Source organism: Typha angustifolia, chromosome 15, assembly GCF_048772165.1.
Source record: "Typha angustifolia cultivar Huaian chromosome 15, ASM4877216v1, whole genome shotgun sequence".
NCBI lineage: Eukaryota > Viridiplantae > Streptophyta > Magnoliopsida > Poales > Typhaceae > Typha > Typha angustifolia.
Genome location: NC_133253.1, coordinates 7,746,315 through 7,773,245, shown reverse-complemented (window position 1 = coordinate 7,773,245; position 26,931 = coordinate 7,746,315). Strand labels below are relative to the sequence as shown.

Genomic DNA, 26,931 nt, shown 5'->3' with positions numbered 1-26,931 from the left:
AAATAAGATCTAAATCGGAGTCGGATGATGGATGTGCCGACGTGGCTAGTCTTAATTAGCTCCAGAATTAACTCTTTTGTTCAGCAACCAATTGACCCAAATTATGGCCCAACCCAAACTGCCAGTCTGCCTGTACATTTTAAACCCGCGGAACACCAGAAGGATATACCAAGGTTATCCGCCTTCCTCCACTCCGCTCCTCCGAAGAGAGCTCAACGTATAGTTCCCCGCCATGGCTTCCTCTCTTCTCTACACCACCTCCTCCCTCGCCTTCACGGAACGCGTCCCGCTCCGCCTCCGCTCACCGGCGGCGAATTCACGGCCTTCGCTTCATCTCACTAGTACAGTCTCCCTCCCTCCCTATCCCCCCCCTCTCTCTCTCTCGCTTCAAGTTTCTCTCTCTCTTTCTTTACCAGTTAGGTAGCTCTAATCGCTTGAGTCGAATCCCAGGGAGGAGACTAACTGTAAGGGCGACGGAAACCGATGCTAAAGAAGGTTTGCTCTGCGATTCCAAGAATAAAAATTCCCTTTTCCTTTTCCCTTTCCTGATAGGGTTTTGTTTTGTTTTCGTTTACATTGATGTGGGGTTTAAGTTGTTTGGGTTGTGATGCAGTGAAACCTACAGCTCCGGAGAAGGCGCCGGCTGAGTCTGGTGGCTCGAGTTTTAATCAGTTGCTTGGGATAAAGGGCGCGGCACAGGAGGCGGTGATATCTTGATCTCTAATGTTATTATAATGTGATTCCTGGTACATTTTGATTTGGAGTCTGTTGCGCTAGGAAGAGGAAAATAATCAACTAGAATTGGAATTTTTGAAGAGCATTTGGAGCTCATTATTATTTGTCTCCCAGGCAGCAATTTTAACAGTTATAGATGTCTACTTGTTTTAGCACTTGTATTTATAGGGATAATTAACCCCTTGAACTATTGCTCATTTTAACATAGATCCTCTTATTTATTTTTTATAACACATTGACTCCCTTAATAAAACCTGAAATACCTTTCTATTAGTTATTCATCGTATTCTTTTCATTAAAAGATGTCACCGATCAATTTTAGGCTCTTCGGAAGTTTAGTCAGTCATCAAGCTAGGCTGATCAATCTTTCATCGTAGAACAGGGCTATGCATAGCTAGGCTGTTGCTTTTGTTACTTTATCAAGAAAGTCCTCCAACTTGGCCCTTTGAAAGTTCATCGTCAAGCTAGGCAGATCAGTCTTTCATCTTCCATCGTAGAACAGGGCTATGCATAGCTAGGCTGCGTCGTTGTTACTTTCTCAAGAAAGTTCTCCAACTTGGCCCTTTGAAAGTTCGGTCATCAAGCTAGGCAGATCAGTCTTTCATTGTAGAACAGGGCTATGCATAGCTAGGCCACGTCTTTTTTATTTTTATCAAGAAATCCCTCCAACTTGGCCCTTTGAAAGTTCAGTCATCAAGCTAGGCAGATCAGTCTTTCATCGTAGAACAGGGATATGCATAGCTAGGCCGTGCCTTTGTTACTTTATTAAGAAAGCCCGCCAACTTGGCCCTTTGAAGTTCAGCCATCAAGCTAGGCAGATCAATCTTTCATTGTAGAACAGGGCTATGCATAGCTAGGCCGCACCTTTGTTACTTTATCAAGAAAGCCCTCCAACTTGCTCCTTTGAAAATTCAGTCATCAAGCTAGGCAGATCAGTCTTTCATTGCAGAACAGAGCTAGTCTGCGTCTTTGTTACTTCATCAAGAAAATCCTCCAACTTGGTATAACTCCTCTTTTGTGCTTCCGCCTTCAATATCTAATGGACAGGAGTCCTCTCGCTTAATTGTTGAACTCTTCCTGCAGCCTTCGTTGCTCTTGTTCCCAGACATATCTTGGAAGGCATACCCCAGAACCAATTCATTCATTTGCTCTCTTCGTGATAAAGCTTTGCCTTAGGTTGCTTGCTGGCTCTAAGCCCATCTCCTTTACTATGCTACACCTGCTCAACACCACTATTAAGCTTGAAAGGCTTCTACCTTCCCTGGAAACGACCCATATTCAGCCTGGTTGGGGCAAGATTTAGTAGGGTCACTGCCTTTCATCCACCCTTCCCTCATATATGCTTACAAGCTATCCAGATAAATGGAATGATAAACTTCGGATTAGTTTCTAGGAGAGCCTTAAGTCTAGCTTGAGGAGCACTGTAAACCAGTAGACATAGGGGCACTCCTACTTAGGCATTTTGCGCTGGGGACCATTTTGCCTCTATTTTAGAGGAAAAAAAGAGAGAAAAATTGAAAATAAGATGGTTATTTGATGTTCTCTGTTGACACCATCAAAGGGATGAGAGATATTAGATAGTCGAGGAGGTGGAAGTATCAAATAAATAAATAAATTTATGTTGCTACAGTACAAGGGTCCATGTGTAATTAACCCTATTTTAGCACACTATGTAAAATTGTAAACCAAACTACAAAGTGAATATTCACTAGCTAAAGCTAAACTTGCGTACAACATCCTATTATTTAGGATATTTGTTGTTCCAACCCCACAACTAGCCCATCTTTTCTATATAATAAGCAAACGACACCACTCCATTAGGTTTTTCAATGGAACTTAATTGTGATCCTGATTTAAAGTAACTACATTACTGAATTGACCAACATGATTTTTTTTTAATGCAATCCATTTGAATGGCACTAATTTTAACCTAAACAAGGGTCCCAATATGCTTTTTGCTCATTTTACTATAGGGTGGGATTTGGAAATATTAAATATGCAAGGTTCGAACCACAGTTTTGTTTGCTTAAATGTTGGCTACTTGGCTGTTCTACTCAAATTTCCCTTGGTTAAATAATCTCCACACTAATTGGATGCTAAAGCTTAATTATTAAGGCAATGTTTGATTAGTGCATAACCCTCTCTTATATGCGAATTAACCCCTATTTGTAAATAGCACACCAAACACCATTTTCTCTCTAGAAGTGTGCTAAGTTTGGTCAACGTGCAAAGATTTATGCATGTTTTTCTATCTCAGATGAGGGGACATGAAAAATTATCACACTCCTTTTCTTATCAAACACAACCTCTTATATTTGTGTTTAAGGCTTCTACACAAATAAAACGAGGTAGAAATATTTATCCACTGTGTATCTTCTTAATTTGACAATAAGTTGATATGATCTAAGGATAATTCATTTGATCTTCATATCCCATCAGTTATCAATCTTGTTTGTCGTCTTACACTCTTAGTTTAGTGCTACATACTTAGAGAACGTCATGAGTGGGCAAATGAGATTGACATATCCCAGACTCCCGGTTCAGATGATACAGTGCAAAGCACACAGATATATCAATCTTAATAAACAGCATCTACTTATACAAAAAGATGCAATGTTAAGATAATACATAATTTTGGTTTATTATTAGAAGTACCTGTTGGAAGAAGTCAACATCGTCAATCAGTTTGTGAACGGAGAAACATCAAAGAATTGTTTACCAATTAGAAGCTCAAATCTGACTGTTCTCTTGAGATCCATGTAATAGCATCATGTCAACTATGTATGCTGCTATAGTAGTAGTGTCTCCAAAACTAAAGGAAGAACTGCCTGTTTTAGTATTTTATCGACATAACGGTCTTCAGATTGGTATTATGGTAACCGTCTTTTGTTGGATATTTGTATGCTATAGTGACCCTATAGTTATATGTAATTACTTTTCCTGAGATTTGAATTTGCAGCCTATCTCTGGGTGATGATTAAATTGGATCATTTTGAGCTCTTATTGTTGTATAATTTGCATATATTATTCAGGCTCCTAAATGCAGGAGATTATTATCAAGTGCTTATGCTAAATTATTGGCTTGTTCGACTATTTCCACATAGGATATTTGGAAGATCCGTCTTCAACTTACTAAACCTGTCACTTGGCCTCCATTGATATGGGGGGTTGTTTGTGGAGCTGCCGCATCTGGTAATATTCTTGGCTATTTTATATTCATAGCTGTTGTTGCCATTCTATCTTAAGCAATGCCCATTTTGAGTTTTTTTTTCTCTCCCAGAAGAGTCATGGAACAAAGTTAAGATCTTTTATGACTATCTAAGCTGTGTTTTTTGTGTTGTTGCTTAATTTAGCTAAATTACATTTGCATGTGAAAATACTGTTACCTGACATCACGTGCAACACTTAATACTAACAAAAGATAGTTTACAGGCTAAACATTGAAATGAGTTCTTCAATGACTTACTTGTAAGTGCAACAAACTAAAATATACAAAATCAATTTATTTATATCCTTTCCAATGTATTCTTGTACCCAGGAAATTTTCATTGGAATGTTGAAGATGTAGCTAAATCTATTATTTGCATGATAATGTCTGGACCATGTCTTACAGGCTACACACAGGTTAGATTGATCTTTTATTTGCTTTCCCTTGAGTTGGATGTTTGGTGGGCTACTTATAGATGTTTGATTTTTCAATCTTCCTTACCATTCTTGTTATTATTCTTTTTGTAGACGATTAATGACTGGTATGACCGAGATATTGATGCAATTAATGAGCCATACCGTCCTATCCCTTCAGGAGCAATATCTGAAAACGAGGTATGTGATATATTTTTTGCCAAAAGTCTTGCTTCTTTAACCATGTATTTGATATCTCAAGGGATCCAAATATACTTCCTGTTTATTCATTTACGGACTTGCAAATAATTCCTTGGAGCAAATTGGTCCTATTTGATGGGATAAATGGAAACTCTCAAACTTGCTTGCTAGACATAAAAGTCAAACATTATACTAGGCTGTAGTATAAAAACATGTTTCTTTCCAGGTCAGTGCTGAAAGTATTCTAGCCATGGTTCTTAGTTTCGGCCAATCCCGAGTGGGATCGGCCCTGGGCTGAAACCAATCTATTCGGTCGCGTATCGGCCGGATTGGCCAATACCCGATTTGTTTCGGGTCAAGATTGGCCGTATCGGCCGATCCCGCCTGAGACGAGCATGGATAAGAGAGAAAGAAAGGGGGAAGAGAGAGAAAGAGAGGGAGCAAGAAAGGGAAAGAGAGGGGGAAGAGAGAGAGGGAAAAAGAGAGAAAAAGATGGAGCAAGAGAGAGGGAAAGAGAAGAAAAAAGAGAGAGGGAAAGAGAGAAAGAGAGAAAGAGAGAGTTTGTGGGTTGCAGCAATAAGGAGAGGGAAGAAGAGAGAGAGGAGAGAGACGTGGAGAAAAAATAAAAATTTAAAAACTATGTTAAAGAGGGAAAGAGGTGGTAGTCGATGAGGGAGAGGGAGAGTTTTTTTAAGGGAGAGAGTTAGTAGGAAAGAGAGAGAGAGTTAGTGGGAGAGAGAGTTAATTAGGGAGAGAGAGTTAATTAGGGAGAGAGTTTGATAAGAGAGAGTTAGAGAGAGAGAGAGTTTGATAAGAGAGAGTTAGTGATAGAGAGAGAGTTTAATAAGAGAGAATTAGTGGGAGAGTAAGAATTGTTTTTAATTTGTGTGGGAGAGAGAGAGTGTGAGTAGTAAAAAGGGGGAGAAATATAAATTGAGAAAATAATATTTATTTTTTAGTTTTTAGACTTTATATATGAATAATTTATATTTATATCTTATTATTATTTTTCTAAAAAATTAAGAAATTTTTTGTATTTTAAAATTATTTTAAAATACAGGCCGATACAGACGGCTGATACGTATCGTTTTTTCAGACAACCGATTTCGATCTCGATTCCGATACTTGGAACCTTGACTCCAGTTATAAGATGATCTAAATGAATCGACAAGCTTATTTGAAGTACAAATATGAAAATGTATGCTAGGAGGATTTTCATTGATAAAGGTGTTTCTTCGAGTGACCAAAAATGATTGTTATCTCAAAACAAATTAGGAAAAAAAAATTTGTGCTCAAATTATGACCGAAATAACCCGTTTATCAGGCAAATAACCCATTTATAACACGAATAAACCTATTTGTAACCCAAATTACTTATATAAATCTGAATAAACCATTTAACTTAATAACTTGTTTATGACCCACGTAACTCATTTCAAAAAATGAATTTTTCGTGTCTAATATTCCAACTTGATTAATAAATGGGTCGTATTTATATCATGGATAGTTGTGCCGGTCGGCACTTGCCGTGCTGGCAGCTTACCGGCACGTGGCACGAGGGGTGCCACATGGCACCCTTCCTAATAGCTTTGCCACTCTCCATCGATCTTGTCGTCGAGCTACTCGTCACCGATCGCCACTCGCTAATCGCTTTCGCTGTTGTCGTCCCTCGAGCTTCGTCGTGTGCCCTAGCCAAGAGAGAAGAAAGATCGATCGATCGGTTGAGAGAGAGAGTTAAATACTTAAGTTGCGGAGATTCGGATCCACAACTTAAGTTTTTAACATTTTTCTCTCTATCTTTCTTCTCTCTTAGGCTAGGGCACCCAACGAAGCTTGGGCGACAGCGATCAGCGAGCGGCGGTCAACGACTGCGAAGGTGAAGATGAATATTCCTTATCTTTTCCTCTCATTCTCTTATGGTACGTGCCGTGCCGGCCGGCGGTCGGCACAGTCCGTGCCTATGGAACAGCCACCGTTGATTTGTGTTGACTTGAACTTGTCCCAACACAAACCCAACCCACCCCGATTGCCACCCCTAGTGTATATATTTGGTTCAAGATATTCTTTAGTATTCCTTTATATCATTCAGATATTGCCACCAAAATATTTTACTTTCATAATCTAGGCTTCAAAAAGTTTTGGCATATGTTAATTTGTCAAGAATGTTACTACCTGTGAATATGTTCAAAGTTGATGGCTTGATGCATTTGTACTGTAAACAAATCATTTTACATCCTTTCTAAAGATACTATTTTCAGGTTATAGTCCAGATCTGGGTGCTGCTTTTAGGAGGGCTTGGGTTGGGAGCTTTATTAGATGTGTGGGTACGTCTTCCTATGGTGTTTCTAATGTATTATTAAGATAAAGGATCTGGATAAATGCTTACCTAGGCTTTTAGTTGCTTTTCTTCATTTCAGGCAGGACACAAATTTCCTATTGTTTTTTATCTAGCTTTGGGTGGATCCTTGCTTTCTTACATATATTCAGCTCCACCTCTAAAGGTACAAGCACTTACTTCCGTACGGATTTCATGGTACCTTGACATGTACAAATTTTCCCCTTCATGGTTGAACTATATTAGCTGACATCTTCTTCGTTGGGCATATTTTCATATGGTGCAGCTCAAGCAGAATGGCTGGATTGGTAATTTTGCCTTAGGGGCAAGCTACATCAGTTTGCCATGGTATGACATATTTTTTTGTGGATTTATTCTGTGCTGTTGACATGGTTATTTTTGTTATTTGTTGCGTACAACACATCTATATGTAAATACCCTGTGTTAAATTACTGCTATGTTACCATATAAATAATAGGTGGGCTGGGCAAGCTCTATTTGGAACTCTTACTCCAGACATCATTGTCCTTACACTTTTGTACAGCATAGCTGGGGTACTTTCTTGTCGAACTGGTTTATTTTTTATGCTCTTGATATTTAGTGATCCTAATGATAATTACCTTTTCTGTCTAGTTGGGGATTGCCATTATTAATGATTTTAAAAGTATCGAAGGAGACAGGGCTATGGGACTGCAGGTCTTTTCTTCATTTTATTTTCTGCTAGTATGGTGTGTTTAAACACTGAAATTGTTGTCTCAAAATATTCCATTATTAAGCAGTTTGCTACATATTAATCTGTCAGTCACTCCCTGTTGCCTTTGGAATTGATGCTGCCAAATGGATATGTGTTGGAGCAATTGACATTACTCAAATTTCTGTTGCAGGTATAATGCACCAGCTTACCTTTAATGCTCATTCTGCTTCATTTGTGTTTAGCTATTTAGAGCCCGTAAAATCTTTTCAGAATGTTGTACAATCAGGAAGCTACTGCTGTTCCGCATGTTATTCTTATAACCTAAAGAACAATCAATATTGGAACTCTCTTGGATCAGAAGTCAGAACTCATCTTTATTGATATGATGATGCTAGGTACACATACTTGGGTAACTTGCCACCTGCAGCCAAACTAACAGAATATCATACTTGTCGAAGATGCATTTCTACTAGATGTGTGCTCATATTATTCCAAATCTATGTGTTCATGACTGGAAATAGATTTGGCACCGGAGATTTAAGGTAGGCTATCTACTTGATAGTTAATGAAAGATCCTGTGGACATTGCAATGAGGTTTATCAATGAAATGAGGAAGACTGCTTCTTGGTGTTTTCAAAATTTAAGTACATATGCTTAACCTATCTTCCTCTCATTGTTCGGAATGCTCTGGTAGGTTAACAATGTCAAATCTGTTGAATATGGTCATGTTCTATAGTGTGAGAATTACATACAAGGCCTTTCCTGGAGAAGCCACTATAAGTTTATATTATTAGCAGGATAAGGATGTTCACATTATAAAGTAGACTAAAAGAGAGACCATATGTATAGATAGTCTCCTACTGGTCTCTTCTGAAGAAATTTTATGGAATTAAAAATGAATATGACTTCCATAAATGTTTAGAAATTAAATAATTGAAAGAAAATATAAGAAAGAAAGCTAGTCACATAACTACACATGATTTAGCCATATTAAATACAAACTATGAAGTGAAAAAATAATAATAATAAGGATGGAAGAATAGGATGCTCAGTTATGGTGAGAGAAATGTATCATAGTCTAAACTATAAATTAAGGGCTTCATAATGATCAATTCCTTTTCAAGTGTGGGAGACAGGAAAAGGGACGAGTTCATTATGCTGATACTTCTCGAAAGCCTACACACGTGATGCCTGCATAGTCCTAGAAAAAAGCCTTCACAATAAAACAATAGGTCACTATAGCTTATTAACCAGTAAGTAGGAAGTTCTTGCAAACTGAGAGCTGGCATAGTCTATGGTCTGAAGAAAATTGTAACTAAAATATTTTAGGTGAGACTTTTGGTCCTAAAATTTGTTAACTATCTAGTTTACATATTATCATTTTCTCTTCTTGTTTGCTAGTGGCCAAATTTTCAGATAAGTATCAAGAATGGTTTGTCCAAATTGGGAAGCTACTTTATCAATTAGAATTGTAAAACAACCTCAGGTTTAAAGAAAGGGGAGAGGGGGTGAAGATAACTGGGAGGTGTAAAGTATAAAGGAAGTCTTGAATCTATCTCATAGTACACCCATACTACTCCATCTATAGGTAAACATGAAAAGACTCAAAGTTCATTAATCCATCACATGTCTTATATTACACTTTTGTTAGGACAACTAGTAGACTGGAAACTTAAGTTCTTAGGTAATGGACCAACAATATTATCATGCCTTTAGCAACTGTTATTACTTCCTTTTGTGTTCCCAAGAGACCTCTTAAAACAAGACACTTGATAGTAATTCAACTCAGACCACAATCCCATGTTTTCAAGGAAAAGATAAAGGGGAAGATAATGAATAGTTGGATCTACTATTACTGTTCACATCTCAGTAGTGAGCAAAGTAACTTATCCTTTTAAATCGAGCCAATGGTGGAGTCCATCCAATAAATAACTTGTCAAAGTCACGACTATTTGTCCTAGCTAATAAAACAATACCAAATTGGCAATTTATATTCTAATAACGAGCTACATTAAATTAATAATTAAAACTAGCTATATAATCTGAATTCACACAATAGTTGTATTGATTTTGGGGTTTTCAGGGACTTGTGAACATATCTGTGACAACTGATTGTCTATCCACACTCTGAACTCAGAAGTTGCCCAAAAACATCAAAGTGCAAATTGTTAAGAATTAAGACATGGAGTAGTAGTACATTAATAACACAGCTTATGCATGTATTGGGACCTTCTCAATCTTCTCTACTTTTTTCTCTTATTCCATTTCCATTGATATTCCAATTAACCTGAAGACTTTTCTCTAATGACCTGTAATAGATGTACTTATTGATTCCTTTTCGAAGGAATGTAAATGTACAAATTTAATTGTTTTTTTTTTTTCGTTTATGACCAGTTACTGCAATTTCCATCCTATCTATCTCATACCAATAGGCACTTTTCCTATTGTGTGTTTTCATGATGTCTAAGGGTAAATGCAGTTTACTTCTTTTTTTATGGCCATGTCTTTTATTGTCATTTCATGCTGCACTTCTTTTTCTTAACATTTTCCACCATTCACTGATAGCACAACTCCAATTTCTTACTTGGTATGGTAAGTTGCAACCTTTTGCTTTAATCCGCTCTGCACACTGTAACATAAGAATTTCTCTAATAAATGGATTTGAAGCTGACAAGCTGAAAGGGCCAGACATTTGAAACATATGCATGTTTTCTTATCGTTTTGCTGACTGAAATTACACTACTCAGGGTCCTCTCACATTTTGTATATATAATGATCTTGATTGTTCTTTGAGGTTTCAGGTTACCTGCTTGGTACTGGTAAGCCATTTTATGCATTAGCCCTACTCGGGTTAATAATCCCTCAGGTGGTTTTTCAGGTAAGCACTAGACCTTCCTATTTGATGATCATCTCCTGTTATATAGTTTGTATACTAGTTCAGGGAAAAGGAAAAAACATTCCACTATCTAAGGACATCAAAATTTTGTTAGCAGTTCTAATCATTCAACTACGAAGTGCTTTATTTGCTGTATCTTAATTCTCATACTTAAATTGCATTTGCAGTTCCAATATTTCTTGAAGGACCCTATCAAGTATGATGTTAAATATCAGGTATCCATGATTTCCAAACCATTCACAGTATTTGCATCTATAACATGAAAGCTAGCCTAATGTATTCCTTGCCATGTTCCAGGCTAGTGCTCAGCCCTTCCTCGTCTTGGGTCTCTTAGTAACGGCCTTGGCGAGCAGCCACTGATCAAGACATCACCTAAACTACTTGAATGGAGATTTTTCTGGTATCTGCTGGGCTATAATGCATTGATATGAGAAGATATGAAAGCTGGAGCTGCACTATTTGGCCTCTTATGCTAATCCCCTGCTTAGAAATGCTATAACCGCAGCAACATCGTTTGGTCTTGGCCGAAAGTATGCAAGTGCATAGTTTTTATATGCATTACTTGTCGTTCTATTTAGTTTCTGACTGATTTGTGTATCTTAGCACCAACATTTAGCTAGGCCCAAGAGCTGTATGTATCTCATGTTTACTACCAATTTGGTTGTGTAGCAACTTTTCGTAGTCAATATTGGTCAAGTATGCACCACTAGTCAATGCTCTGTCATCTTTGATTGCAATTTTCAGGCTGTTGTTTCTTGAACTGTCGAAATAAATTGAATTTCTGAGTTTCTGTTGTAGCTGATACATAACTTATTATTGACAGATTGACAATGTTAGGAACTTGTATGGCAGAAATATACATATTCAAGTGCAGCACCTGAGATCAGTACATTTCAACTATTCCATCTATAAATGCAGATATTTTGCAACACAGATGGGCATCTCCAGATACAAAGAAAAAAAAAACCTAGTTCTGTAAATAATTTTCTTTTCAACTCACATGGTGAAAAATAGGTCTAGTTTGATGAAAATTTGAGAGTTCACCTAGTCTGGTAATATCTATTTCCATCAAGCAAATTAATTTTGGAATAAAAAATGTTCCTGGATTGTGCCAGATTGATCTAAGAGTCAATTGAATCTGAAGATAAAATAAAAAAAGAGAGGAGAAAAAGTGAGCATTTAGGCAAATGGCCCAAATCTAATAATAATTTCCCTTATCGGGTTTTATCCCTATCCAAAACCCATCTCGACAATCCGACCCGATCCAGCCTCATCCTTTATTTCCGAGTTCAGGGACCAATAGCACAAATATCCACAATAGCGGGCCTTTTTGCAAACTTCGCCTCTCTTTCCATAAAACCCTAGAACCTTCTCTGTCGACCTGTACACCTTTAGCCATGGCGAGCACCGAACCGAAGCACCGAGAAGACGAGGAGGAGACCTCCGGGGTGGCCGCCGGCGACGAAGAGGATACCGGTGCTCAGATCGCGCCGATCATAAAGCTCGAGGAGGTTGCCGTCACCACCGGTGAAGAAGACGAGGACGTTCTCCTCGATCTGTGAGTCACTCCTACATCTCCGTCCATTATGCCTTAAGGTTCCATTTTTATCATCACTCTTCTTCTTTCTTGATCTCACTGCCGCTATTCTTAGGAAGGCGAAGCTTTACCGGCACGACAAGGAAGGGAACCAATGGAAGGAGAGGGGCACAGGGAATGTGAAGCTTCTTAAGCACAAGGTGACCGGAAAAGTCCGGTTGGTTATGAGACAGGCTAAGACTCTTAAGATCTGTGCAAATCATCTAGGTATTCATTTCTCCTTTTTGATCTTTTTTGCACTTTTTCTGGCTTAGAAATTGCTTTGGGGATGATTGGATTTTGTTTTATTTTTGCGGGATCTGCAGTTGTTACAATGACCAAGTTGCAGGAGCATGTGGGGAATGACAAGTCTTGCGTGTGGTACGCTAGTGATTTCTCGGATGGGGAATTGAAGGAGGAGATGTTTGCTATTCGATTTGTATCTGTCGAGAGTGAGTTGTTCTTCACTTATCCGTGATCTTTATCGTATATTACTTGTGGAGTTCTTTTAATTTGTTTTGATGCCTTCATGCCTGAAGCTGTGCTATCTTTTCTTACTTCTTCTTTGCTGCTATGCGCATTCTAATGTTTGGTTCAAGTTGTGGTGTTACATGCTAGAAGAGATATGTAGGTTGTTTACCCTTTCAACTGATGGTTATTATAACTTATGAGAAGTTCTTGTTTCAGTTTTGTAGACTTAAGATATTATTGAAATGGAGTTGATAATGTGATTTTATTAAAATGTGAAGTGGGGATAAATATGCCATTTGCTGCTTCAATTCTAAAGCTGATGTTGGCTCTTATTTCTGTATTCATTTATTCAATTGGTATATGGTATATTCAGGTGTTACATCATGAGAATATATAATAATACCTATTAGTCATTAAGTTGCTAAGTTTGCTTGCTAATGCCCCATCATGTTGAGGTGAGCTAATGTTAGGTATTTGTTTGTTTTGTTCACTTATTATCAGTTAGAGTGTTGAAGCTGTTGCATCTTTTTGTTTTTTTTTCCTTAATTCCTTGTATTAAATAGGTATTGATATGCCAAACATTTGTTGTAATACTAGTCGATTTTGTAGGTCTTGTTAAAATATTGTCTTAAGGCATTATTGTCCTTGTTGTCATCCTAGATTCTCACAATTCCTGTATTCAAATTAGTTAGTTGTCAACTAATCATGATCAACTCTTTTGGTTTTATGTGTGATGATGTTATTGATAAAATTTTCTTATAGCTTTGATTTTAAAACTTGATTATTCTTCTTTTATGTTTTTTAGGACCTATATTTTTACTTAATGCTAAAGATTTTTAAGTTATATGATGTTAACTGGTAGGCCCTTTAGGTGCGGTATTATTTCCTTGTTTGATCCTAATGATGTAAATTAAGGTGGATAGGTGCCCACACATCATTTGGGCTGCCTTAGCCTCTTTGTAGAACACTGTGGTGATTATATTCTCATGTTTTAGGCAAACCATTGTCTTTTTAAAAGCATCAAACCATGATGCACTTGAGAAAAGAAATGTAACCAAGTATTAGGGATGTTTTGATACTACTGGATGACATGTTGCACATGCGCTGGCTAAACCATGTCTTAAATATGTGTGTTCCTTTACTTGCCATAGTTGTTTGGTGGTGGTGTTCTACTGCGTACTTGTTTTTCATACATCCTTTTCTCACTTTTATCTCCTCTACTCTTTTCTTGTTTATTGCTATCATGTGCCAACTCTCCAACAACAGCCAGCCAATTATCATACTAATATTACTGCTATTCCTGACCATATATTATAAATTCAATCGACATAACTTTAGTTCTCCTATCCATCATATTTCCATTTCAAAAGTGAACCTCTCGGTCTTCTTTATGGTTAAGAGATTAGTATAAGCAAGATACCTTTTGGTTCAAGCATCTTCAAATGCTTATGATCTTATTTGCTTTTGGTATTGTTTTATTTCCTTAGACTGCTTGGAAGCATTTTCAATATAACTGTGTTTTCTTTTCTCAGACCGCAAGAAGTTCATGGAGATGGTTCAAGAAATTTCAGAATCACTGGGAAAGAATGAAGAGAAAGAGAGCAAAGAAGCTGCATCTACTGCTGGACTTATGGAGAAGCTCAGTGTGAGTGAAAGCAAAAAAGAGGAAAATACAGCAACGGATGTGCCTGCTGCAACTGGTGAGAAGGAAGTCAGAAAGGAGACACAAACAAAATCTGAAGAATCATCTTCTGCAGCCTAGATCTTAGGGAGCAACTTATTCGGAGTTCATAATGTGCCATGCTCCACGGTTTCCTCTGTAAAATTAGCCGATTCAAAAAATTTCCATAGATATTTTATCGGGAAAGGAAGAACTTTTATAAAGTTCCTAAGAGCTCATAGTCTGCCATTTATGTTGGAATTTCAGCAAGTCTCGTAACGTAATGTTCTGTCCAAACCTTCTGCTGGTGTTTTATGTGCTGTGCAAGTTCGTTAGGATCTTTGACATAACGGTGAGGATTTTAAGTGTTCTTGTGTGGGTCATTTGTAAGTTATCCAGCTTTTTCAAAGTTAATTTGGTTTTTGAGTAGTACAATAAACCTAGTACTTTTGCCATATACAATCGCATTGTGTCTGAAATTATATAAGCTTGTCTCCTGAGTTCTTTTGAACGCATTGAGTTGCTGCCTTTAACTTACCCTACTCGATTGATTATGTGATAAAATGATGTGTGGCTTTCAGTACATTTTAAGTGCTACTTGCTCACAGGCTCTCTCCAACCTGGTGTTCTTTGGTGTTGCCTACTCTTTCATGTGCAGAAGATATATTATAGCCTTCTGTTATATATATGGTGACAATGTTCTTTAATTGGATGAAATTCCAGGTATTTGATGGATAACGGGAAGTCATCAATTAGCGACTTTGCTTATCATTGTATTGCTACAATTTTGCAATAGATGATTGTATGATATAATGTATATGGCTTAATGTTCTTTTGTGGACCTTACTGTACTTCTTTTGCTGGATGTACTACCACCACTAGCGAGCACCTGAAACATTCAAGCAGGACTTCACTTCTATGTGGATAATTTTGTAAGTTCGGCATTTTTAATCAATACAATCCTAGATTTTGTGTTGAATTATTACTATGTTACAAGTGTAACAAACAATCACTTCACAGTAATTTCACTGCAGGCACTGACTACATTTCAATTAGTGTTTAAAATTGTATGCCAACCAACCAACTTGAGGCACCATTTTCATTGTGAATTCAAGGCATTACAAGGGTGAAGTTTAGTGCTGCTAATAGATCATAGCATTACAAAGGGTACAAAGGGTGAAGTTTAGTGCTGCTAGTAGATCATAGCATTACAAGGGTGATGACTGAAGTCTGAAGGCACAACTAGTTGCATGTCCTTTTGTATTCCAATTACATAGTCATCTTGTCACCAATGATTTGTGCCAGGTGCATCAAACTATTTGACAGGGGCATTGCATTGTGTCAAACACTAGGAGAGGTAATGAATCATATGAACCTAGAAATGTATCTCTTTTGTCAATTCCTAGCTGGTGGGGGGACCACACTCCTTTGGCCCTTGGAGGAAGGATGCATCTAGGGCTTGAATAATGGAGTCTTCACTTGGTCAGTGTGGCCTTGGAAGGACTTGGCATTTAATGTGGGAGAGGATATGGGGTAGGCCTGCAGCCAATTGCATGCTTTTTTGTACTGATAATTGTGACTGAACTGAATGACTTTTACAGCCTGTGATGTGAAGACAAATATTTCAACACCAAAATGGAGGAGAATTTCTAAAGAAGCTTTTGGATAACTTTACCTTCTAGGTATTTACATTTTAAGTCTCATAAATCCCAACTTTTATTAAATTTACTCCTATATTTCTTATAAAGAGAAGATACTGGATTCCAGCTTTAATTGCCACTTTCTACTGCAATGTCTAGTTAATGCAGAAAATTGTTGAGTTTTTGACCAAACAAGTCCTCTCTTGATTTACTTTTATCAAATGGATCACTCTTCAGACTTAAATAGTTTATTTCATTGTAGCAGTTAGTAAAATAATTTACTTTTAAATAGAAGCTGAATCTATAAGTTAACAAAATAAATAATAATTTTATTAATAATATATATATATATATAATGTTGAATTAATCATCGATTTATTTAAAAAATTTCAGATAAAATATTAATTGATTCAATTAAGTCCGTCTTAGTTTTTTTTATTGCTACACATAAAATGTCAATTAGATCAGTATCTTATATATATATATAAGAAGAATAATATTAATTATTAGTGTCTTCTTTTCTTATATTTTATTGACAATTATAATAACAGAAACGTCTATTTTGTTTAAGTATGATAGACTGTTTGCCGACATAGGAAAGTCTTTATCTAAAGATCTCTGTCGCAGTACAGAGAAGCTTGTACTGTGTCATCTTTTAGATCTTCGCTTGTCATTATCTTCTATTATTGGCTCCCAGGGCCACTCCTTTCTTCAATCTTAGTCCAGGTGATGTGAACCAGTCTCAATGGAGACGATGGATACAAATTACAAGAATTAATTTCTATTAAAATTTATTAAAAATAACCTATCTTTATTATTACTATTATTATCATTATTATTTTTGTATTATTATCCACACGCTATCGAATAAATATTTATCATTTCACCCAGTATTATCTCTAATGACCCAAAAACACTCAGCAGCGCTAATATTTTATTGACAATTAATTCGGAGATTTCTAAACTGGTTCGTAATTAAATATATTTTTATCTTTTTCATATTTAATCAAGTTTATCTTTAAAAAAATTAAAACTAAGAAAATATGACTAACTAATCGAGTTGCTTAGCCTCAAACTAAATATGGCCTTAATAGAATAAGAATATTGCGTTAGTTAAAAAAAAACCTAAACTATCTCTTATTCGATTTTAAAATAAGGTTTCTATTTATTTTTATCATAATAAAAAAATATTTAAAAGTATTAAAGTTATTTTTAAGACATATTAATTAAAATACACGAATTGATTAATTATTATCTACAATATAAGATATGAATAATAATAGTTATCTCTTTTACTTTCCTTCTCTCTCTCTCTTCCAAGTTAAAAAGTCATGTCAGAAGAGAAGAAGTTGCTTGTGTCCTGTTTAAGAAAAATGGGTGTTTGTGATCAAATTCGATCTAAGGGTTGACTTCTAATCCATGCAAATCGTGTGGACTAAATTTGATACTTTTAGTTTGAAAGTAATTAAGCGGTATTTGATTACAAGCTATGAATTAAAAAAAATTCTAATTCATACGTAGAAGTTTCAAAAACCACTTATAAACAAAGAATAAGGAGAATTATTAGTCCATGAACAGAAGTCTAGTTTAATTTTCTCATGAGAGGCCCATTATTTTTATATTAATTATTTTCACATCTATTAGTCATAGATCAATCAAATCAAAAGTAATCAACTAATATTAAATAAATAAATATATATATATATATATATATATATATATCTTATGAACATCTTTCAGTACTCATGATTTACCTAACAAGCATGTGATGTGTTTTATTATGCAACATCTAATCAATTATATATATATATGAGTATTTTTGAATTTGAATTCCAATGACATAGTTAAATTCTCACTTCCTATATTAAAAATAGGCTTCAATTAAAAACAATTTTGAGTATAGATTATGATCAAGTTTGAATTGAAATTATTTTAATCATTTCGAGCTCGAGCTTAATTAACCGATCAATAAGCAATTTCATGCCTTAATTAATTTAAGCCAAATTTGAGCTTGATTTAGACTTGAATCAAACTTAAAATGAAGCCTACTTAAGAAATATATAAACTATTAATATCATGTATTTAGAAAAATATATGATATAATCATGACTAAACTCTACAATATTAAATTACATAATAATCTATTTAAGTAAATTTTAGAACATAATAAAAGTACAGTAAGTATATAATAATTTGGCTAATGATCAAATTTGGCTTGAAATTATTTTGGAACATATTTTAAAGATCAAGCTTCGCTCAATTCATTTTCGAGATACCTCGTGCCGAGATCGAGCATATTTATTATTTTGACAGCCCTAATTGAAAATAAGAATATATTAGACCTAAACCGGTTTGGTTCTCTTAACATCTTGGAACCAATTCTAGATGGAGGTTACATTTAGATCCAGAGAATATAAGTGAGATGATATGTTTTAGAAGAACTCTAGATATAATTCAATTAATTTTATTTAAAATATAAATACTTCTATTTGAGAAATAATAATAATATTGAAATGAAATCCCATTTAAATTTTGTTGTTTGGTACGAGGTAGGACTTCACTTCATTACCATTCACAATCTATCGTCTAAATCTATTGGATAATTTTATTTAGGGATTCCAATCAGAGTGTAAGCTTACTCTAATAATAAATATTCATTTAATAATTATGTGTATTGAATTAAATAATCTCGTTATAAGCTTTTGTTCTCTTTTAACACCGTCGGTCCGCCACCCATAACTGATATTAGAGGCAAAAATAATATAAATAAATTATGTCGTTAGGTTAAAACTTATTTCAAATCCTATAGTTTTATTTGTGTCACTTTATTAAACCATAAATCGAATTTAAAAATACTTATTAAATATAAAATTATAAAAAAATTTCAATGCTTCTAAAATAATATATATTGAATTTTAGACTATAAATATATAATATAGTATATATATATATATATCTATTATAAAATTATAGGAGCTAAAGTGAATTTAGGTAAAAATAATAATATCTAAAATTAATTCATTAAGGACAAAGGACAAATAAGTGGGCCCAACCGAGGCTTTGCTACATGGAGGCGCTGATGAAGTGCATGTCACAACCGACTTCTTGAAGCTCACACTAAAGTCGCTGCCGACTTACTCCCCACCAGCACTCTTTTCTTTTCCCTCTTCAAAACCACCCTTCTTCCCCCTTCCCTCCCATCTCGCATTCTTTCCACCTCCCTTCCTTTCCCTTCCCTTCTCTTTCACAGCCGCCAAGCTTTTACTTCCCTGCCATGGGATCTTCTACACCACCACCACCACCACCACCATTTGCAGCAGAGAAAGTTTTGGTTTCTCGAGTAAGTTCTCATCTGTCCTCCTTTTGTTTGAAGTTTTACGTGGTGGAGTTAAACTGCTGACACATTGGATTTCTCTTGTAGCTGCATTTGTGAGTCATGGGAATAGCTTTTGGCTCTTTCTTTATTGGGTCTTTGATGGATTTCCTTTTTTTTTTCTGGCTCATGAATAATATGATATTGGTTGTGAGATTGTAACATATTGATTCCTTTTTAGCACCGGTTTATGATTTAAATGGGATGCCGCAAGTTCCTAAAATCTTAAAAGAGAAAGGGCCAACTCGTTATTTGACTATCATCTTTCTCTTTGAAGAAAGTGAGTAGTCTCTGAAAAAAGGGCATATAAATTTGATTGAATTAAATGTATGTATTGTCTAAATCCAGTCTAATGGAAATAGACCCAAATCGTGAATTTATACTTTCTAGGCTGTTTTTTGTTTTATAAAATGCTTTTGCAATATCTGATAGTTTTATTGTTATTAGAGCATGAGTGATTTGCTATGTTCCAATCTCAGTAGGATCTCTCTTGTTGTTGAATCCCTATCCTCTTATTTGATTGCAAAATCTATGTGTTGACAGCTTGAGCTTTTCGAAATTTATAACTAGCTATGCATATCAAGTTCCTTATTTACATATGACTAAAGTCAAGTTTTGCATCGCCAAGAATTTGTGGTTGATTTTGTTCGTCAACAGAATTTAGTTTCTTACTTGTTCTCGGACTATTATTTATGGAGGCAGGATCCGAAGAGACCTTCTTGCAAGACTGTGCTCACACTTGCTTACCAGAGTCTAGGAGTGGTTTATGGAGACCTTAGTACTTCTCCCTTGTATGTGTACAAAAGCACGTTCTCAGGGAAATTAAGCCTCCACGAGAATGATGAGGAAGTTTTTGGGGTGCTCTCCTTCATCTTTTGGACCCTTACTCTAATTCCTCTCTTCAAGTACATTTGTTTTGTTCTATCCGCAGACGACAATGGTGAAGGTAGGATTTATTGCCCTTTGTTAAATATGATGTCTAGTATTTGTCTTGATCTTTATATATTTGCATTCCTGAAGAGCACCAAATCAGTAACATCTGTGGTCTACTACTGGCTTTTGATTTCTTATGGCATTGAACATGGAAAGAAATCCTTTTCTAGAAAAGCCCAAATGTGTTGGAGTTCCTTACAAGAAAATTTGGAATTGTGAGTGGGTTAACACGCTCAAAGAATAAAAGTCCATTTGTTTTTAGATAATGCACAAGTGAATTTTCATTTTATGCTAACTTTCATCATCTCCCACTTTCCTACCAGGCGGTACATTTGCGCTATACTCTCTTCTTTGCAGACATGCCAAGCTATGTACTCTCCCAAATCAACAAGATGCTGATGAGAGACTCTCAATGTATGATGTGCAAGGAGTTACAGACACATGGCAGAGTTCAATGCTCAAGGAATTCTTCAAGAAACATCCAAGGTGTCGAAATGGACTACTAGTAGTTGTTCTGCTTGCAACTTGCATGGCAATTGGTGACGGAGTGCTAACGCCAACAATTTCAGGTAAATTACCAGTCACATATACTTTCAGGTCTATGAATTTACCTCCAGAGGGAAGTCTAGTTTGATTTCTCTTTTCGTCAAATGAAAATTTGCCTACACCAAGGCAGAGAGTCCTGAAGAGATCTATATTCATCATCTTGATTGCATACGGAATATATATTCTAAATTGTGACCTTTTATGTTCTTCTCATTAGAAGCAAGTTGAAATTTTCATCAATTTATCACCTATAATCGCCAATAAGTTGGCAACCTCATAATGTCTATCTGTAGGGACTAAATCAATCTTCAGACTTAATCTCAGGGAGGCAGCTGGTAAATGCTTTATTTACCTGAGGATATTTATCTACTGTCCTAATTCAAAAGTGCAATAACCCGTCAAAAGAGAATTAACAGACCAGCTAACATCTCTGTGGTCTTCTACAAATCTTCACATGGAAACCACCACTGTTTTGCTGTGAATATCTGTGCTTTTCATGCAAAATTTATTCCTTCTCCATAATGTTTCAAGAACAACTCTAAATATTTGCTACATTTGTCCAAATAAGTACCAGTACTATTCTGTCGAAGTAGTTGACCCATCTGGGACCTTTATATGTCCAAAAGATACGAAACAGAAAATTTATTCAGGGATTGAGCATCAGAATAGTTGCTATTTCTCATGCTGTGATAATATTTCTTTTAACATTTGATCTGTAATTTCTCTTGATATGTTTATACTTAAAAGATGTTTGCATGGCATTTTTCAGTTCTTTCTGCTGTTTCGGGTGTTGGTGTGAAAATAGAAGATCTTCATGAAAGTATGTTCACTTGGATAAACAATCGATCTTTGCCCTTCCCTTTTTCATAGTGCAAGAAAGGTGACAGGAAATAAAGATGCATCTGTTTCATCTACTTATAACTTTTTTTTTTCAGATTACATTGTGGCAATTTCATGTGTTATTCTGGTGGGTCTATTCTCTCTCCAGCATTACGGTACACATCGGGTTGGTTTCATGTTTGCTCCAATTGTCATTGCATGGCTTCTGTGCATCAGCGGAATCGGTATTTATAACATAATGCGATGGAACCAAAATGTCTTTTCCGCTCTCTCGCCAGTATACTTGTTTAAATTTCTCAAAAGCACAGGCAAAGAAGGCTGGGTATCATTAGGAGGAGTAGTACTATGTATTACTGGTAAGTAGTATTTCTTTCTTTTATTCTCTACTAGTCTTTCCACTCAATGAGAGGTTTATTTGATTGTCTGTCTAATCTCCATAAACGAATTATGTCAGGTGCTGAGACAATGTTTGCAAATCTGGGTCATTTTTCTCCACTTTCAATCAAAGCAAGTGCACATTCTCCTTTTAGAATGCAGATTAATTTATATAATGTTCTTAGTATGAATCCTTGTACTTAGAGAATGTATTGACTGCCAGCTTGCATTTACTTCGCTGGTGTATCCCTGTCTTATTCTTGCTTATATGGGTGAAGCTGCATTTCTTTCTAAACACCATGAAGACATCCAGCAAAGCTTCTACAAAGCGATACCAGGTAAAATCTGCTGCAAAGTGCCAGAATTACAGTAATATTTGTATTTTACTTTCTAAAGCTTTACATTGTATGCAGAAGCTGTCTTTTGGCCAATCTTTATAGTGGCGACTTTTGCAGCTGTTGTTGGAAGTCAGGCTGTTATATCAGCAACCTTCTCAGTAATAAGCCAGTGTTGTGCTCTAAGTTGCTTCCCTCGTGTGAAGATTGTCCATACCTCAAACCATATATACGGACAGATTTATATTCCTGAAATCAACTGGATTCTCATGTGTCTATGCTTGGCTGTCACCATTGGGTTGAGGAATACAAACTTTATTGGTCATGCATATGGTATAAGCTTCGCTTTTAATTAACAGAATTTACGTATAGTAGAATGTCTTGTAGTATGGTTCTTTGATAAGTCTATCTAATTGCAGGGCTTGCGTTCGCGATTGTGATCTTTTCAACGACTTGCTTGATGCCTCTAGTAATGATAGTTGTGTGGAAACAAAAGATAATGACAGCGGTTACTTTTCTTGTATTCTTTGGATCTATAGAGCTTTTGTACATTTCAGCATCATTCATAAAAATTCCTGAAGGGGGGTGGATACCACTTGCTCTCTCTATGATTTTCATGACTGTGATGTACACCTGGAACTATGGCACACTAAGAAAGCATGACCATGACTTAGAGAACAGGGTTTCTGTAAGCCAGATACTGGCTATGGGGCCTACACTTGGAATTGTTCGAGTACCAGGAATAGGAATTATCTATGCTAATGTAGTAACTGGGATACCGGCAGTTTTTGGACACTTTGCAACTAATTTACCTGCATTCCATCAGATCTTAGTTTTTGTGTGTATCAAATCAGTACAAGTTCCCTTTGTTTCTGAAGAGGAGCGATTTCTTGTAGGCCGGATAGGGCCAAAGGAATTTCGCATGTTCAGATGCATCGTTCGATACGGCTACAAAGATCTGCACAGAGATAATTATGATTTCGAGAATGTATTAGTATCTAGAATGTTAGAATTCGTCGAGATGGAAGCTGAATCACACCTAGCAGGAAGCACGGTAAATCACGAGTTGGCAGATCATAACAGTAAGCAAACTCTACAACTGTGTTCGACTTTATTTCTGGAGAAAGCTAAGGAGTGTGTTCTTGCAGAAAATTATTTTCACAAGGATGAGTCTCTAGAGATTCTGAAGGCAAAGGAATTTGGGGTGGTCTACATTATTGGACATTCATATGCCAAAGCAAAGGCTTCATCTTCCCTCGTCAAGAAGCTTGCGATCAATTTGATATTTGCTTTTCTCAGCAAGAATTTCAGGGAACCTCATGTCATCTTGAATGTCCCTCACTCCCTATTGCTGGAAGTTGGCATGATCAACTATGTTTAAGAGAAACTGAACTAATTCTCTTCTTTCTTTTAAGCGTCCTGCTTGCACTGAATAGGAATCAATATCAGAGCTCTCACATTCTGCGAAAAAGTTTGCTCGATTTTCCAATGACATGTTGCTTCTCTACAAGATAAAATGTTAGTAGATGTCTTAGTACATGACATACTATATGAAAATGGAGATTGTTACACTATGTGCCAGAGGTGCAAACTTGCTCTTTTTGTTTGTTAAAAGGAAACAATCTTCAGCTGAATGCTTCATTGAATCGAACACGAAAAATATTAGCATCTTTGGACAGCATCCATTGTTAATCAGTAACCATCAATTTGTCGAGATGTTTGCGAGGGTGGTGAGCCTGCTTGTGGAAGTACTTAAATCTAGTATTCATCAAATTAGTTGCAAATCCAAGCCTAAAAATATGTCTTGAGCTCATCGAGTTCTTTTTAATCAAATTCTGAGCTGATTACAGGTAGCCAGGTTCATCTCCTCCAAACTATGTACCTAAATATGCATCCATGCTAAACTTACAACTATGTTTCATCTGAAAACACTAAAAAATTCAGCATTTTCTTTTTTGAAAGCTTTGAGATCATGTGAAATGCCTCAAAAACACTAGAAATTTAAGCATTTTCTCAGCACGCCTGTTCCAAAAACAAATACTTTTCATCGCCGCCAAATCAGATAAACATCTTTCACACAATGCCTATTCATCAATGACTATTCATTAACAGAACTCATTGATACTTTTTCATATACAGATATAGATAGACAGCAGCAAAGTAGGCCAATGGCCTCTAATAAAAGTAAAAGTTGGAGATGTGCATCCACCTTCCCACCCCCACCTATCACCTCGTCGTAGTTCTCAGAGGTGATGAGGACGTCAAAAGCTTGATCGTAGTTCGACGCATTAAAGATCGCATGGCCCATCTCTAGTTGTTTACAAACACAAGTGGAGAAAAGGAAAAGAAAGAAAAAGAACAGAGACAAATCGAAGTAATATATAAGCAGCCAACTTTTTCATCCTTTATCTTTTCTCCATTTCATCTCACCACTTACAACTTCACCACCTTTTTTGTAGTATTATTCGACTTTTTATAATAAAAAAAAACTAATGATAAATATTTCATGCTCTAATCTTAAAGAATAAGAGTATTTTAAATAGCTCATAATTTATGCTATAATATCACGTTAACTCACTAATGACTTTATAAACTTAAGTTGCTATATAATAGTAGTGTTTTTTTTTTTTACATTTTATATTTAATAGTAAGAGAAAAATCAGTGATAAATAGTTAATATTTTGAGCTATAAACAAGGGTATGTTAGTTATTTATATACATTCTAACTTCAACTAACTATAATAATAAACTTTAAAAGAGTCATAAAGAATTCAGTGGCAATTATGTAAAAAACTCTTGCATATGTACTTGTTATAAAGTGTTTATTTTTAGTATTTATCCTGAAATTGTATATAATATAAGTAGATTACAAAGGAGGATGAGTCCAAAACACCACTCATCGTCACACTATGATATGGTCCCGAGAGAGCGCATGTCAGTCCAAAAGCTTTGTGGAGATTGATAAGGGTAGTTGGGCGAATGAGTAATTTATTAGGCGGAGAGGAGATCGAGCTAAAAGAATATGAAGAATTAATGATCGAGTTCTTTCTTTCTCTTTTCTTTTTCTTTTTTTTGGCAATGGTTACAATTTTTGTTATAATCCAGTAGGAGGAAACAAAAGAAAAATGTTGGTGTCTTCGTGCTCCTCGTCGTCGTCGGCGATCGGAAAGAGCGTGGCGGAGGCGAGAGCTTTGAAGGTTCATTGCGAGGCGGAGAAGCGGCGGAGGGAGAGGATTAACAGGCATTTGTCGACGTTGCGCCGCATGATTCCTGATGCTAACAAGGTGATTGTTGTTTTGTCTCATAGAAATTATATGTCATATATAACTCGTAGTTCATTACGTGATTGCTATACCTGCTCAAATCTTACGGCCTACTTGTATTAGCTTTTCGAGCGCACTGTCTCAAACAGAGTTATTGTTACAAATGATAATAATTTTAATTTATACAAATCGCTGACTGAAAATGTGTCAAAAAAGAGATTTTTAGTACTCGTAGCGATGAACATATATATACATAAATCTCAGTTTGTCTCTTAAACTTGTTAAACACCCCTTCCTTTTTCCTTAGTGTGTTCAGAAGTACTGACTGTTTCATCAGGTTACAGTTTGTTCAAAAACTCTTTTTTCATGCATCTAGATAATAGTTGAGAATGATGGAGAAAATAATTTAGTGAAGAGATGTAACACATCAGAGTTCGTTTTACTACTGCAGATGGATAAGGCCTCTCTGTTAGGTAGAGTGCTCGACCAAGTGAAGAACTTGAAGAGAAGAGCAGAAGAACTTGGCAAAGGGATCAAAATTCCCCCAGAGGTTAATGAAGTCATCGTTGAATGCCCCGCCGGCGATGAACATCAATACTTAACGGCTTCCATCAGCTGCGATGACCGCCCGGATCTCTTGGCCGACCTGATAAAAGCATTCCATGACCTAAGGTTGAGAACAATTCAGGCAAACTTAGTATCCATAGGAGGGAGAGCACAACATGCCTTCATACTTTGCACAAACGAGAGCAATAGAACTGAGTGCTTGAGCTCTCTCAAGGAGTCAATAGAAGAAGCCTTGGCTAGGATTGCTACTCCAGATATGATGTGCAACAACATTTCAAGCAAGAGGCAGAGGATCTTAGAGTCAAATTACTCCATTATCTCATTATAAGTTTGCATGGGAAGGCCAAGTATCAAAAGGAGGCTAAAAGAAGTACTAAATGTCTACTGCTGTTCTCCACTCCATGCCCAGAAGGCCTTCAAGGGACTATATTTGATAATGGTAGATGATTACTGTGTGGAAATAAGAGAGTTTTTTCTTTTCTTTTTGATAAATAGGTAAATAAGAACTCAGCTAATTTGATCTTATATTCTTATAATGACCTCCTCCTTGCAAGTGATTTGATTCATTACTACAAGCACAAACAATTCAAATGCAGATTGGATTCCTGTCCAGGATAGCAGGATATAAGGGATGTTATTAGATTAGTTATCTATAGAATAGACACATCTTATATATGGTATGAGAATAGTAAATTGAACCAATAGTCAAGATTTTATATATGGCCTAATACATAAAAGATAGAAGATAACTCATTAAGTGGGACTGGTGATGCTCAATCTAGGACTTAGAAAATTGCTAGTTTAACTTAGAAAGACCATTCGATAGCCAATTTTATACTAAACTAGTTTGTCACTATGAATGAAGTGTGT

The 26,931-nt window shown here is 36.0% G+C and overlaps 4 protein-coding genes across 7 annotated transcripts; all 4 read left to right on the top strand.

Moving 5' to 3' along the window:
• The first annotated feature begins 139 nt into the window (after positions 1-139).
• LOC140777310 (chlorophyll synthase, chloroplastic-like) lies at positions 140-11,267 on the top strand. Its single transcript, XM_073121339.1, has 15 exons — positions 140-341; positions 451-495; positions 614-705; positions 3,840-3,927; positions 4,274-4,359; positions 4,471-4,557; positions 6,816-6,881; positions 6,975-7,058; positions 7,179-7,240; positions 7,371-7,446; positions 7,526-7,588; positions 7,695-7,776; positions 10,388-10,464; positions 10,650-10,697; positions 10,780-11,267. The coding sequence occupies exons 1-15, from the start codon at positions 233-235 to the stop codon at positions 10,840-10,842; spliced, it is 1,128 nt and encodes a 375-aa protein (XP_072977440.1). The 5' UTR covers positions 140-232; the 3' UTR covers positions 10,843-11,267.
• A 567-nt stretch (positions 11,268-11,834) lies between these two features.
• Positions 11,835-14,704, top strand: LOC140777311 (ran-binding protein 1 homolog b-like). The gene is made up of 4 exons (XM_073121340.1): positions 11,835-12,040; positions 12,135-12,286; positions 12,385-12,510; positions 14,062-14,704. Exons 1-4 carry the CDS (start codon positions 11,880-11,882, stop codon positions 14,289-14,291), a joined length of 669 nt encoding a protein of 222 aa, XP_072977441.1. The 5' UTR covers positions 11,835-11,879; the 3' UTR covers positions 14,292-14,704.
• A 4,294-nt stretch (positions 14,705-18,998) lies between these two features.
• On the top strand, positions 18,999-23,927 carry LOC140778530 (potassium transporter 1). 4 transcript variants are annotated; one of them, XM_073123309.1, is made up of 10 exons: positions 18,999-19,169; positions 19,905-20,148; positions 20,459-20,704; positions 21,451-21,501; positions 21,617-21,877; positions 21,976-22,028; positions 22,120-22,234; positions 22,310-22,564; positions 22,651-23,313; positions 23,380-23,927. In XM_073123309.1, the coding sequence occupies exons 1-10, from the start codon at positions 19,104-19,106 to the stop codon at positions 23,610-23,612; spliced, it is 2,187 nt and encodes a 728-aa protein (XP_072979410.1). In that variant the 5' UTR covers positions 18,999-19,103; the 3' UTR covers positions 23,613-23,927. The 4 variants fall into 4 exon arrangements, with proteins under 4 accessions (XP_072979410.1, XP_072979408.1, XP_072979409.1 ...); XM_073123307.1 differs by having other exon boundaries at positions 19,000-19,169; positions 22,651-23,925; XM_073123310.1 differs by lacking the exon at positions 18,999-19,169 and adding an exon at positions 20,223-20,350 and having other exon boundaries at positions 20,007-20,148; positions 22,651-23,927.
• A 1,200-nt stretch (positions 23,928-25,127) lies between these two features.
• Positions 25,128-26,604, top strand: LOC140778914 (transcription factor bHLH51-like). Its single transcript, XM_073123817.1, has 2 exons — positions 25,128-25,515; positions 25,946-26,604. The coding sequence occupies exons 1-2, from the start codon at positions 25,357-25,359 to the stop codon at positions 26,387-26,389; spliced, it is 603 nt and encodes a 200-aa protein (XP_072979918.1). The 5' UTR covers positions 25,128-25,356; the 3' UTR covers positions 26,390-26,604.
• The last annotated feature ends 327 nt before the right edge of the window (positions 26,605-26,931 follow it).